This window comes from Quercus robur, chromosome 9 (genome assembly GCF_932294415.1).
Source record: "Quercus robur chromosome 9, dhQueRobu3.1, whole genome shotgun sequence".
Classification (NCBI taxonomy): domain Eukaryota; kingdom Viridiplantae; phylum Streptophyta; class Magnoliopsida; order Fagales; family Fagaceae; genus Quercus; species Quercus robur.
Genome location: NC_065542.1, coordinates 22,596,774 through 22,612,422, shown reverse-complemented (window position 1 = coordinate 22,612,422; position 15,649 = coordinate 22,596,774). Strand labels below are relative to the sequence as shown.

Sequence of the window (15,649 nt, the reverse complement as noted above, 5' to 3'; positions counted from 1 at the left end):
TATAAACTGTTTTGGTAGCAAATTTTTATTGATTTGCATAATAGGCCCACCATTCACATCATTTTTTTTACTTAATAGTAACCACTTATCATATCAGTAATTTATAATAATAAAAAACTTGTAACTCTAGCATTTTCCTCATTTTAATGACCATAAAAAAAAATTATAAATCTAAAACTAAATATACAAGCCCAAAAAAATAGCTCAACAACAAATATTACAAATAGCAAACTAAAAAAATTAAGTTCAATTAACCAATTTTATTCAAAATAAACAACCTTGTCCTTCAAAAAATTCTAAACAAAAATAATTTTGTTCTTACCCACACACACACAAAAAAAAATCTCAACAACTAAGTAATAGCAAAATCAAAAACTAAAACCGCCACACATAATCAACGGTAAAGCCACCCCCCGTAACTCAAAATCCTGGCTTTGTCTCTAGACAGAAATAGACCGAATTAAACCAAAACCGTACAACGTACAAGACTATTACTAGTATGATATATTTTTCTAAAATAAGTGATTTAAAGTTTCTAGCTCGAACCAAGGTTAGGAAAAAGATAGAATCATGCTGAATTAATAAAAAATATATATAGTAATATAGTAATCTTGACTAAAACAATATCCAACAATGTTTCAAAATATATCTAAATGTTATCTAATTATATTTCTTCACTATTTATTACAGAAACTAGGTAGATATTTTCTATCATTTCAAATCAAGCAAATTTGTAATTTTGTACAATGCTTAAAAATTCCACTATATTGATCCAATTAGAGAAAAGTCTTAGGGTTTGCCTGGGCATAAACCAACCATGTTAACCAGTGGCTTATTAAACAAAACTACTTAAAATTAGACCCTCTCTCTCTCTCTCTCTCTCTCTCTCTCTCTCTCCAAAGGAACGAGATCAATAGGGGTGATTTTTGGTGGCAACAAACGAGATAGACAACTATAAACTTTCTGCGAATGCGATGACGCTCCCATAGTCCCATAGTGAACAAGATCAACATATTTCAACAGTTCATATGACATTTGAGTAAAAGTTATTTGACTACAAACTACTAAGCCTGGTTACTTTTATTGTACTGAAAAAGTTAGATATGATCTTCCAAATAAACACACAATTTGGTAAGTATTTCTTGTAGTCAAACCCATAGGCCCAATGGACTTCTTGGACAGGGGAGGAAAAAATATTATCAACTTTCCAAAAAGATTGAGAAAAATGTAACAATTAAGAGTAGTGCAAGACTGTCCAACCGACTTTTTAACGTCTCACATGCATTGACTCACCTTGACCCCACCCACCCGAATACAAAAACATTGGTGTGAAAATTTGAATTTCGGTATGCTTTGACTTTAAGACGAGTTAAGATTTCAGGAGTACTTACTGATAATCAGCTCGGTCGAAGAGTTAATTAAAATCTAAAATGACAATTCCATAGTTAAAATCTTTCTAATTATTGTCTGGTTCTAATAGACATTTTCTGCCAAGCTGCTCAGATCCTGAAAGAAGCCATTTCTTGTGGAACGGTATCTGAAACTTACAAGTTCCACACAAGATTAAGCACATGATCTGGAGAGCTTCTCACAATGCTCTCCCAACCCTCTGTAATTTGGCTCGGAGAATTGTAGTTAAATTTGCTCTATGCTCAGGGTGTAAGGCAGTTAATGAGGACTCAGTCCATGCCCTTTGGAGTTGCAAGTCACTCATTACCATCTGGGAACCTGAGGAGATAATCAAGAAGTTTTTCAAATATTATTTCAACTCTTTTGCTGATCTGTGGGAAATGTTTCTGAGGATGAGGGATAGGTTGGATCTTAACCTTGTCGCCAGACTTTTCTGGTTTATCTGGAATTGAAGAAATTCGGTGAGGGTAGGGGAGGTTGTGGTGGAGATTCATAAGATTCGTCAAAGAGCAATGGTTTTTCTACAGGATTATCAGCATTTACAAGGGCCGACTGTTCATCCCCCCCAGAAACCAGCTAGAGCCATCTGTTGGAACCCTCCAATTTATGCCCATTTCAAAGTTAATTTTGATGGTGCCACATTCAACAACTTGGGAGCTGCTGGTTTAAGAGTGGTTGTGCGTGCTTCCGCAGGTTGTGTTATTGGTGCCATGTGTGAAAGGGTATCTCTACCTACCTCCCTACTCCCTAGTTGTGGTTGAGGCATTGGCTTGTAAGAGGGCGCTGGCTTTCTAAAGAATTATGCATTATTGATTGTTCTGTTTTAGTGAGTTTCAATTTATGGTATTTACTCTTAATGATAGTTTTTTATCATCAGATTAAAATACTAATCGATTTTAGTGTAGGTGGAGAATGAACCATAAATCTCACATTTAACTATTAAAGATTTTACCAATTAAACTAACTAGAATCCACAAATAACGATATTATTCAAACAAGGCAAATGGAACCAGTATTGCATAATAATACAAAATAAAAATTGCGAATGAACCTTGGAATTGTAATACAAGGACAAGGTATACTTATTTTATTAAACATTGGCTAATGTCTTTTTCAATGGACTTGATTGCGATCATGGTGCTATTTCCTTGCTTGGGGTTGGGGGAACTCTTCCTGATGGCGAAGGTGGTGAAGGCGGTGCATGGGCAAGCTTCCTTTGGACAGTAATCCCTCTCCAGCTAATCTTTTTCTCTACAAAATAGTAATAACAACAATAATCATAATAAGGGCTTTTTGATTGTTTTACACTTAAACGGTGTCGGCATTCACACTCTTTCATATCATAAATAAAATATAAACATCAAATGTAAAAGTGTGGCGGAGATTGTATAAAACATTTCACATCCAAGGATGTGAAATTTTTTTTTTTTTAAATGTGATAGTTAAAAAAAATAATAATAAAAAATAAAAAATTATTAGTTGAGTTATAAATCTCTTGGCAGTTATAAGGCAATATTTAGCCAAATAGAGAACACAAAATTTGTTAATTAAAGAGTGCTTCATGTTCGATAAATTCTCTCATTCATCACTAAATAAATAAAATTATGTAGGTGTGTGAGAAAATATGGTTGCATGCGTTAAGAAAGAGACTCACTGGTTAGTAGGACGACGTTGCTCGGTTCGGCAACCGTTATTGCAGACAAGAGAAACAAAAGCAGGAGAAAGTAGATTATAAGAATCCTAATGGATGCTTTTAGCTCCATTTTGGCTTCGACAGCTTAAGTTAACACTTCCTTCTTCTCTCCCTATATGTAGATTATATGGTCTAGGAAGAGAGAGGGTATTATAAATATCCCACGCCTCACGCGAGAGCAAAAAGACGACAGAACGTCAGCATTAGGACTACTGAACCAAATAGGGAGGATGTTATAGAGGGCAGAAGCGGAATTGACTCCTTGAATAATGGGACCACGTGATGAGGGGAGAACTCAAGAAAAAGAGAGGAAGGCCAAAGTGGTCAGTCCAGTAAGAGTAAAACATATATGTAAGGCGCACTAGAAGCCCTATATGTAGAATATATGGTCTAAGAAGAGATAGGGTATTAAAAGTTCAAGTCAAATAAATTCATAGTAGTCAAATACACGTTTTTTACCTCGAAGACTTTTATACACATTTGTCGGATGATTTTTATTATGGGTCCGGTTAATGTGTGCTTTTAAAGTATACATTAAGTCATTTGTTTTTTAAAATAGTTTCTCAAAAATTCTTTTCAAAAATAAAAATTATTATATGCCCTTAGAACATATATTAAAAAAATCCTTTTATTATTTATAAATATCCCACACATCATGTGAAAGCAAAAAGGCGAAAGAACATCAGCATTAGGAGACCTACTACGTAGTAATTAATTTAATTTTTAAATATCTGCGAATTTACAATTAAGTTAATTATTTCCCCAATCAGTGTTGTGATCATGAAAAGGACCTTTCGGCATTGACATGCTAGGAATAGCTAAGAATGAAGTGATTATCCAATAGTTATGATATATTTGTGATTGAAGAAATATAAAATGATTCCTCATAAGTTGTAATTGGTGGAACATAAAATAGAATACAAAAAATGGTATAGAGAGATTTGTATTATAATTTGTGATGTCTTATATCTTTGATTCAAATGTACAGTTGAATTAATAAAGGGTAAATTACAAAATTAGTCTCTATTCTTTACATCATATTTCAATTTGGTACCTAACCTTTTAATTGTATCAATTTGGTTTCTAACATTTTCAGTGTTATGTCAATTTAGTTATTGTCGTTATCTCTTGAATGAAAAAATTGAAGTGACAAACCAAATAATAAAAAATTATTTTTTCATGCAACATCATTTGCCAACTAGGCTGCGTTTGTTTCAATGTAAAATATTTTCCAGGTGTAAAATATTTTCAAGTGAAAATATTTTCGGGAAATGAAAATATTTTCAAGTGTTTGGTTGCATTTCAAAAGATGTTTTGAAAAATATTTTCTGATATTTGGTTGTATTCTTGAAAATATTATAAAAAACACATTTTCTACTTGTTGCTCCCATTTTCTCACATTTTCTCAGCTTCCAAACAAATATACAGTTTTAACGCAACCAAAAATCAAAATAAAAACATTTTTTATTCACAAACTCGTTAGATCGGGAAAGAGAGAGAACGAGGAAAAGAGAAAGAGAGAGAACGAGGGAAAGAGGATCGGAGTCAATGGAGGACGGCGGTAGCCAGATTGGTTGTCAAGATCAGTATTGAGCTTGGGGCTTTGGGCGACGAGATCGGTGGTTCGATCTAAAGGCGACAGTGACAGCGGGAGTGGGTGGTGGGTGGTGGGATGTAGATTGGTGAGATCGGTGGTTCGATCTAGAGGCGGTAGCGACGGCGGGAGTGGGTGGTGGGTGGTGGGTTGTAGATTGGTGAGATCAGTGGTTCGATCGGTGGCGACGAGATCGGTGGTTCAATCTAGTGCTCTCTCTCTGGCGTGTCTTGCTCTGTGGAGCTCAGTCACAACTGCCTTGGAGTGTGTCTGTGAGGAGTTCTCGGAGGGAGAAGTGTGAGGAGTGCTTGGAGTGTGAGAAGCTTCCCTTGGGTGTAATTGATTTAAAGGTAAAATAAAGGCTGAAATGGTTTTACACCTCAAGAGTGCTATTTTACGGTCAACACGGAAAATGATTTCCATTTGACCCATTTTCCTGAGCTTAACAAACACACATAGGGGTGTAAAATGATTTCCTGAAATCATTTACATCCAAAACAAACACAGCCTAAAATTCCCAAGTTAAAACTAAACTATTGGACTGAAGTTCTTACTTGAAACATTATGTCATTAAAGCAAATTTTCTATATAGAAAATGCATACCTCACAGATTACTTTCTCTTGATGGATTTCACATATCAATTTGCTTTGTCATCATATGTCATTTTATTCAAACTACTCGTTTTTCAACCTTTTTATTCAAGCAGTTGATTTTGTTTCAAAATATAGGCACTTGCATATTCTTATAAGGATTTTTTTTTTTTTTTTCAAATTTTGATATTGATACTGATAAGGTTTTGATGTTGATATGGGTTTCTTTTTTCAATTTTTGTTAAGAAATATTGGCACTTGAAAGCTAACCATATTCCTATATTCGTCTTCAGTAGTTGAGAATATGATGGAAGTAGTCAATAAAATACAGCCAACGACTGTAATTAGTCTCATTCTGAAAACTCAGATTTATGTAAAAACACAACAGCTTGTTTAGACCTCCAATAAAAATTACGGCTTAATTGCTTTTACTCTAACTTAAACTAAGTGCGTAATAAGAGTAAATGAGCGCAAACAACCGATAAAACTACTCTAAGTCATATTCAACCAAATCAACAATAAAATAAAAGATTAAAGAATAGGGAAGAGAGATGCAAACATAAGATAACACCGAGACGTGTTATTAAAAAGGAAACCGAAAAACTCGGCAAAAAATCTCTTCGCTGCCCTCCAAGCGGTAATCGATCCACTAAAGAATAAAATTGAAATACACGAATAACAAAAGACCTTTCAAGCTTAGTCTATCTAATGTACTTAAGCCCTCCAAACTCCTACTACCAACTAGCTTCTCGGAACCTTGTCTTTTCTAGCTTTCCCGGATCCCGCAATTCAGTCCGATTGCATCCGCCAATGAATGGCTTCTTTCAATACTTTCCAACAATACCAAAACCTCACTTTACACTCAAATTGGGTGTGGTAAGTATTTGGGCTCTCAACCTCTCAAGGATTTAGAGATGGAGAGGTAGGAGTAGAAGAAAACCACAAGTAAATGTGTAGATGATTGTGGGTATAACAATCTCTAACTCTCAAGTGTGTATTCTAAGGTTTTCTCTCTGAAAAGCACTCCTTACAATATGTGGGTAATAAAGGTATATATAATATGGGTAAAGACTTGGTAAAACAAAACATAACAAATTAGCCAAACAGAATGTTTCGCTAGTATTTCGCAAGAAGGCCTTACCCGCGAAACACTCGCGAAAACTCCAGGCTGGCATGACTCTTTGCATTCCAATCATATGCTCTACACATGGCTATTTAACAGGTTAACTTCTCGCGAGCTTCTCGCAAAATTTACATGTTCTTCATTTTAAGCTTGAGTCTTCACACTCTCTCGCACTCATCCCTTACAATTATAAACCCACATAAATGTAGGGAAAAAATAATTGAATAAAATTACAATCAAATTTGACACGGAATTAAAGCCAACACAAAATAGTTGTAAATTACAACTGACATGTTCAAAAATAAAAAATCAGCTAGACTATTAATAATGAATGGATGAAAACTGGATCTCTATGTTAAACAATCAAATTATGCATACTTTTCGTTGGACGTGGAAAATTAAAAATAAAAATCAATCTGTTTGGTTTCTTTCTTTTTCTTACTTTGGTTTTCTATCCTACCACCTTGCCTTCGATCCCTTTTCTTACTTTGGTTCCCTTTCTTCCATGTCTCTTTTCTTTTTCTTTTTAAATAATTTTATACTTTTTTTTATGGGTGTCAATTGGCTCAATTGATCAAATTTTTTGTTATAGAACAAACGAGAAAGGGGATAAGCAGGGAAACAAGGCTGGATTTTGTTGTTCCAAGTTCCAACGCCATCCCCTTCCTACATATGCCTTATATATTTATTACATAAATACTTCTATATATTTTTAATTATACTAAAGCAATTCTTAGTAGGTAAGTTGGTATATATCTTAATTTTCTCTAGATGCAATTCAAGCAGTTCGCAACAACAACAAAAATTACATTTTCTGATTGTTTTGGTCTTAAAGTCAGACAGGTGACCAATTCGCAGTTAACTTGATTCGATAGGTCCATTTTTAATTTTAAAACCATATCAATGATGTGTTTGGAAGTGGGATTTTTCTCAAGCGTGTAAATTGCTAATGGCTGCCTTTAAATATGAGAACTTTAAAGTGTGAGATATGAAAAACAATTGCCGGTTTCATTTGCTTGATATGAATTTAACAACACAAACTGATTTGAACTTAAGGGATTATTCTCTAACAATAACATTTGGGATGCTTTGTATTTGAATTAAATTTTTACATAAAATGGGACAAGTATGCCTCAATTCCATTAGCCTACAACCCAATTAGTTGTAATGGATCAAAAAACAGTAACAAAATCTTATTAAATAAATTTTATGGAAATTAATAATCATTTTTTTGAAGAAATTATCCAGTACGACTGAAGTACATCTTTCTCTCACAAAAATGTGGGTTTTATATGTGAAACTTGCCTTTACGTGAGAGGAATTTGTATTCGTAATTTACTAGGTGCATAGAATAATTTCACCTTTTTGTAATTCTCCGCACATGGAGAAAAATATTTTCCCAAATAAATCTTCTAATTAACACTAGCAAAATGGGATGCAAGATATATGTGAAAGATAGCAAAATATGGGGGAGAGAGTTCTATTTATCGATCTCTACTTGCACAACCATTAATTTGTGGTAGAAAGAAAGAAGGGTGCTATTTACCCAAAACAAGCAGCCCATTGAAGGAAAAGGCGAGAAGATGAGAAGATAAAAGAATGGCGCAAAAAAATCTTTCATTTTGTATTGGCCTGTATTCCTGATATATCTAACATTTTAGACCCACATTCAAGAAAGCTGAAAGCTGAAGCCTCTACAAATGGGAGAATCACCCATCTGAAGATCTGGATTCTGGAAATTGGCCTTGGGCAAGCTGACTCCAGGCATTGATTGCAAATTTGCAACAAAAATATTTTAGAAGGGTCCCTAAGGAATATAAGAAATTTCATTTCTATTTTTTCACGAGGAAATATAGCTTTCAACTAAGAGGAAGTTTGAGAAACAAACCATGAATAAACTAGGAACTCAAGTGCTCCCACTGGATGCACAAGTACTAAATAAAAAAAGGCATTTCTCTATGAAAATTTCATACTTGGTCCCTAAATTTTGAGGATTAGCTGTGTGTACTCAACAAACTAATTAAAACCAATCATATGTATTCTTTATAACCATTCTATTCTAACTAAAGTCATACTCTTTGTCACCTCCTTGACTGATTTTTTTTTAATACTATTTTTACTAATATTATTTTGAGTCTTCATCTACTTTTTTTTTTTTTTTTTTTCTCCTTACAACTAAAATCAACTCACTATTCCTCACTGGTGAATTTATCGCTCTCTTATGCACATAATCAAACTATCTCAAGAAACTCCATCTTTTCATCAATAAAGATCACCCCTATCTTTATGGGGATTTTCTCATTTCGAATCCTATTAAATAGGTAAAATATATAAAATATTAAATATGTAAAATAAAAAAAATAAAAATATATTTAAAAAAATCCAAGTACAAACCAAAATCATTACATTTCTATATTAACTACAGTTTGTTTCTTTGCTTGGTGCAATTGGTATGGTATTTTAAGTCAATTCTTTAAACTTCTTTCCCGCATGAACTAAGTACTTTAATTAATTATCTCCACTACAATATATACAATATACCCGCAAAGCATAACCAATTATTAAGATACTAAAACAAGAAAGGAATTCAATGGTAACATAACAAACTCACCTATTCCATCCTGCAGAAATGCTAACATGCGTTCAGTTGAGGTTTCTTTAGGCACTCAGTGTCAAAGAAACAACTGAAGAGAGCTTGAATTTTCGGACTTTAGCTGAATTATCTGGCTGAAAGAGAACCTCAGTACTCGATCTTACAGTAACTTCCTTCCACTCTGAACCTGAAGCCCCTTCACTCCGATAATCCCGAGGAGAATACAAAACTTGGAGTTTTGAGTGAGCTGCAATTGGCCCATGGAAACTTGAATAAGTCGTATGAATCTTAGAGAAACCATAGGTGCAAAAATAGATGAAACAGCATCTAAGAGATGTGTGCGTGTGTGTAGCACAAATAAGAGGATTTAATCTACCAATGAATAGCACAAATAATCATGGGAAAAACCACAATTGTATGTAGAAGAGAATAAGGCCTCACTTGTTAAAGGGCATCAACTCATTACCGAGTATTCCTTCAGATAACTAGTAATAGGGCAAAAATCAGGGGAACATATAGTCATTTGCTTAGTTTTGAATTTTGATAACCTTTACAATAATGATGACTGCTAAAACATGTTAATCTGGTTAAAAATATAGATATATATATATATTGGTAAGTTATGCAAGCACCTAGTGGGTAATGAACCCAAAAACTCACCCTCAACCCTGCTTTTATAAGGGGAGGACATGCCATTTGAGCTAGAGCTCATTAGCATCGTTGGAAAATGCAGAGTATACCGTAAATAGCAAAGTGTTCAACACACAATATTTTTATTTACATATTCTTTTGCATTTTAAATAGGTAGAAGACCCATAGAATGAGATGGCCTGATACAGTTCAACCAGACACGAGGTTATTCTCTTCAAAAACAAACTAGCATATTTAGTAGCTAGGCTTTATTTCTTGAAACTGCATCACACAACTTATTTTTTTCCTTTTTAATCACACAATAACAGATACTAACTGTTAATATGATTTTAGGGCTAATGCACATGCATAAATTGGCCAACCAATCAAGTTTATGTGCCTGGAAAACTGATGTAAAATGGAATAATCTTAAGCCTTCAATATTCTGTATACCAAATATCTAATCATTAACCATGAGGTATAAGACTCTGGCTCCCTCCTTTAAAATACCAGATTTTCAGTACTCCAACATAACTATTCAAAAAGCAAGCAAAAATTGCAAAAGATGGGAGATTACCTAATCCAAACATGCTCGTCTTTTGGATGATCAGGCGACTAACTTTTGATCTTCTGATATTTTTCAAAGCATTGATGTCTTCTTGTTTCCCCTTGAAATCCAGAAATTCCCCAAGGACATATTTATTTCCTTTAAGCTCCAGCCTGCAGACAGAATTAAGAAACAACTGTTTGACAACCATCTAAATTTGAGTGCTGAATGGGGAATATGACCAACTATTTAACAACTTAATTCTGTTTAAGGCCAGCAACTTCGAATTGAAATAAGTTTTGCATGATTAGATCATATGATTCTTTTTCTTCTCATTAGAGATATTATGTGAAAAAACCTACAACTAAATCTAATGAGTGCAAATAGGTTCAAGGCTGTCTCAACCATAAGGAAATGGTTCCCTGAGCCCATCAACCTCACACAAAAAGGGTGCTCCTGTTTTTGGGGACTTGGGTTTCTTCGTCCTTGCTTTAAATTTGTTAACAGGGATAGGCAAAAGGACCAAATTGACAAGAATTTTCTTTTTCTTCTTTTTTTATGTGATAAGGATCTGAAATTATAGGGTAGCTATTGCTAAAATTAGAATCTCAAGGAATCGAAAGCACTTATGTCAACTCAATAATAGACAGCTTCACACTACAAAAGATACAATTATTTCTTTACCTCAAACAGTCACCATGAAATGCATTTCAAGTAATCAAAATAAATTTCCTATCATGCTTCAAGAGCATAGGCAGGTTCCAGCATCCAGTCAATTAAAATGTTTCAAGCATAGTTTAATAATATCATCCACCAAACATTTGACGTTACACACAAATATATAGGATTATGCAGTATGCAGACAACATATGAATCAAATTTTTTAGATATAGATAGCAACACACCTATCCCACATTGGAGCTGTGCTAAGGGTGAAATTTAGCTTCTGATGTATCGATTCTTGCATCTCTTTCTTTCCACCACGAAAGGCACCTTTGATCCAACCAGAAAACATGCTCTTTGGTTCTGGTTTCAGTTGTACCCATTGGTCATAGGTAATGACTTCAGATGGAAAAGAGCTTGATTGGAGGGTACTACAAGGAGATTATATAAAAATATTCACATAAATAGAAATTCAGCTAAAATTCAAACTATGATGAAATAATTTAGTATTAGCAAAACCTGAAGTCAGGTAGAATTAATTTTTCCTAATAGCAAAAAACAAATTTTCGGCATAACTAGTGAATTAAATTCTAAATAATGTGAGCTTCATTTCTTGAACCCTTCCATCAGCTTCCAACCTAAACACAACTTCATCAAGAAATTCTGCTAAGACTTTGTAAGCAACAAATGCTTGAAAATATGCAAAGCCTTTAGAGAAGAAACCAAAAATAAAATAAATAAATAAAATAAAAAAGATGAATGTGCAAATGGTTCCATATGGTGAATTACACCCAAAAGTAAAAAGCCCCTGAAGATCCCCTCAAAAAAACTCAAGAAATGAGAATAATCGAATATCAACCATCAACAAAGAAAATGTTCTCTCAAGATTTCCTTGGCCAATGAAATTATTAATGGATAGAAACTATAGCAACAGAGCAGACATAATGCTGCCTGACCATAAAAATTAAAAATTGCAGACATTGATAGTTAGAACATATGAGTATGCTTCAAATTTGATTAGATGAACTGTGAATCTATTTTAATAACCACACCATTGGGGTAATTTCCATGCATACCCAAATTTTGGATTAGGCAGTACAACTTTACAAGAAAAATATCCTTCTGGCAGAGCAACTCCTCTCTGTTCAAGATACGATTCAAGAATTGACGCTTGTTTTTTACTCTCTGCCACCTGAAATATGAAAATTTTTTAACAGTTGTAAGAACTAAGAACATGTGGTGGACAAACAGGCAACCAAGTTGCACCCTTCTACCTGATTCTCATTATCTACAAAAGTAAAAGAACCAAACTAACCTAGAAAATCATAAAGAAGAAAATTTAAAAATAAAAAAATAAAAATAAAAACTTCTTTAAAAAGGCATTTCTGACAGACTAATATAAATGTAGTAGAGAATGTATAGATTGGGTCTAGGCCCTAAACTTTTAAATTTGCATAATGTAAATCTCAGAGAGCTTCAACTATCTACAATCTCATAATCTAATAAGAATTTCCAACTTTACACATTAAAAATAAAAACGAAGTTGAAAACCTTGATTCTACATCCATTGCATGGCTATAGAAAAAATATCCTCTTTGTAAGCCAAACACTAAATCTATGCTACCGTATTAGGAGTCTTTATTAAGTTTTATAAGGCCTTTAATTTACTAGTTAAATTGAGATTCCTAGCCCTGACAAGAAAAATAAAGTTAATGAATATACATAAAAATATGCTTCATTGATTCAAAAAAAAAGTACCAAATTGATTAATGTGATTACAAGTGGTTTGCATTGTTGAAGGCATGTGTGCCTAGAATATTCTTTTTCCATTTTCTTCTTCTTTGGCACACTACTATTGTCCCTGAACAGAAAAAAAAAACTTCTCTCTTTTCCTTCTTTTATACGACATCAATTCAAGCCCTTCTCCATACATGTCAGAACCATGACCCTAAAGCTTTCCATAACCTTAAGCCACCAAATAACCCATCAAAGCAAGCTTTAGACGAACACAATACCTTTTCTACTAATTATCAAGCATTTCAGGTATCCATGGAATTGACAATTAAATGAGAACAAGAGCATGAGTTAACATAGAAGAAGTTAGGAATATCACTATCACTATCACTAAACAAGTTAGGACCACATGTTATAGCTTCTTAATGAAACACTTATTAAGTTCTGTCTATCTGAGTACATCTGGTGTGCTATTCATCAAAATAAACTGAATGTAATATGAGAGACACAAGCCAAACTATTGAAGATAAAGGCAGAAGAAGATGAAAACAAAAGGAAAAAGTAAGAACTCGGACTCAGTATCCCACCATACTACACTGATACACATACATCAGTCTATTTATAAAGATCCATGACCTTAACAGATTTAGAGTTAATTTACATGGGCTGAACTATATTGAACACGCACTTCGAAAATCTAACTACTAACTGTCAACTAATTCTTAACTGACTTGGCCGCCATTAACAATTTATTTTTGAGGTATTATACATATTGGTGATCTACAGCATGATCATTACCACAGATAGATACAATTCACAACATTCTTGGGCAACATTTGAAGCAATAAAAATGCTTGAAGAATGCTAAATTCAGGCACTATGAAACTATAATCTGAACCATGACTTACAGGGTCGGGAAATCTTTCGGCTTTGTGTTTACTGCCGCCTTCACAAACCCAGCTGCCATCCGAATTCACCGATACAAATCCTGATATATTCTTAACTGATATCACCACTGCCTCCCTATGCAATATACATAAAAACAAGAGAAATTGAAGCATACTGAGTAAAAAAAGATTCCAACTTTATTAAACCTCTCTTTGTTCACTATTTATATCCTTGAATTTTCCAACATTTTCTCATCAGCAAATCAAAGTTGATAAATTTTGAAACTCTTACCCTTTGTTAACAAGAACCATGTCGATATTCTGTCGTGAACCCGTGTCGGCATCTGGAATTCGAAGCCCCACATAAACCTTTCCACCATAAAGCTTTTCAAGCCTACAAATTTGCTCAAAAAAGAAGAACAATTGAATTAGATAAGCAAAATCTCTGTTTGGATGTCGAGAAAATGCAGCAAAGAAAATGCTGAACCACAGCTTTTCTGCTGATTCAGCTAATTAGCATAAACAAAATTAGAAACAAAAAGTTTATTTTTTTTAATTCAATGAAATTTTTACTCTTTTATTAGTCTGGCGCTTTCTCAGCAACCAAACAGACCCAAGAAAAAAAAAAAAAAAAAAAAAGAGTGAAATACCTATCGGCGACTGAGAAAAGAGCAGTGAAATCAGAGGATTCGAGATCCAAAACGTCGTCGTCGTAAAAGAAGCACTTGAACAATTTGTAAATGATGAGGCCACAGAAGATCTCTACCCACATCGTAGCTTTTGTAAGAATAACAACAACTAAACGAGGAGCAAATTATTATGGAGAGAAAGAAGAAGACTTTACAAATGTTCTTTTCTTTTCTTTTCGTCGGGAAAATGTTTTCTGGGAAAATGTTTTTTTTTTTTTTTTTTATGTTTTTTGAGTAATGGGACGTGCGAGCGTAACGCGCATTTATTATTTACATGCTTAAGTGCTAAGCAAAATAGGTAAGAAAAAGAATAATTTGCACAAGTTCAGATTTTTTTTTTATTTTTTATTTAAATCTCATGTATGAAGTCTAATGGTTGACCTTTTTTGCTTGGGTTTAAATTATCATTAACCTCTAGAGTCATGGTGTCATTTGCGTACAGAATTCATTTCATAAAGTAAGGAGTGACTAGCCTCACAATCCTATTTTCTTATTTTTTTTAGATAAAAATACACAGATACTCATATAAGAGAGAAAATAAAGTTCTAAAGCTATTTTATTTACAACCTAATTTAGGTCAACGTAGGGGCAAAGGCCCAAAATCATATAACGGGCCTTAAGCCCCATACGGGAAGATTAGCCATGTCCGAGGAGAAGAAGTGGGTGCCAAAAGGACTCCCAGCACAGTTTTCGTAGATAGGGAGACATTTAAAGGGCGGTCTGAGGAGAAATGCCTCCTCGGACATGATGAGTATGGCTCGAACATGCATTCTGTCTACTAGAAGAACCCACCCCAATGGACATTAGTAGCAGGGAGGAATCCCACAGACCCACGAGAAAGAAGGAAATGTAAGGTGTCTAAGGAGAGGCAACTGCTGCCGCATTAAATGCGTTGCAGCTACTTTTCTAGCCGCATTAATGTGAAGAAGACCTGTGAACAGTGCTGTCTGGGCCACCACAACTCACAAAAAGCTGGAAGGGGGTGTCCGATGGGACAAACACTCAAGTAAGGGTCTAGATAACCAACAAGTGTAAGGCCATGATGACTTCAAGAAGACTATATAAGAAAGGGAGTCCCCATGAGAACGAGGACGGAAAAAATGGAGGAGAAGAGAGGAATAGTACAAACAACCGTAGTCTTTGAGCAAGGACCAACATACATTCATCTCATCTCCTCGGACTAAGAATCTATGGATATTAACAGGATTTGCTTGTATTTAATTGTTGTATAGCCCAACTTTAATCACTGTCCACTTCGCTAAGACCTAGTTCTATAGCTCACTCTCTACAAATTCATTGTTTCTGGGCTCCTTAGCCCAAGACCCCATACCTGTTGGGCTTGGGCTCCAGATTGTGACCCTACAGTCAATTTGATAAATTTATTATTGTAGCAAGTTTTTGTTCAGTTTGAAGCGAGTGGAACGAGTAATCTTTTCCTTGGTTTTGATTTGATTTGCTATAAGTAAACTTTGTTTGTATCTTTTTTAGATTGAGC

The 15,649-nt window shown here is 34.2% G+C and overlaps 1 protein-coding gene and 1 long non-coding RNA gene across 2 annotated transcripts; both read right to left on the bottom strand.

The window, feature by feature from the left end:
- Positions 1 to 2,371: 2,371 nt before the first annotated feature.
- Positions 2,372 to 3,418, bottom strand: LOC126699320 (uncharacterized). Its single transcript, XR_007646772.1, has 2 exons — positions 3,065 to 3,418; positions 2,372 to 2,661 (listed from the first exon to the last, which is right to left on the bottom strand). It is a non-coding gene; the product is annotated as an uncharacterized LOC126699320 (long non-coding RNA).
- A 5,380-nt stretch (positions 3,419 to 8,798) lies between these two features.
- LOC126699630 (uncharacterized) lies at positions 8,799 to 14,357 on the bottom strand. Its single transcript, XM_050397571.1, has 7 exons — positions 14,116 to 14,357; positions 13,758 to 13,859; positions 13,487 to 13,601; positions 11,921 to 12,036; positions 11,087 to 11,275; positions 10,212 to 10,354; positions 8,799 to 9,251 (listed from the first exon to the last, which is right to left on the bottom strand). The coding sequence occupies exons 1-7, from the start codon at positions 14,235 to 14,237 to the stop codon at positions 9,070 to 9,072; spliced, it is 969 nt and encodes a 322-aa protein (XP_050253528.1). The 5' UTR covers positions 14,238 to 14,357; the 3' UTR covers positions 8,799 to 9,069.
- Positions 14,358 to 15,649: the final 1,292 nt, after the last annotated feature.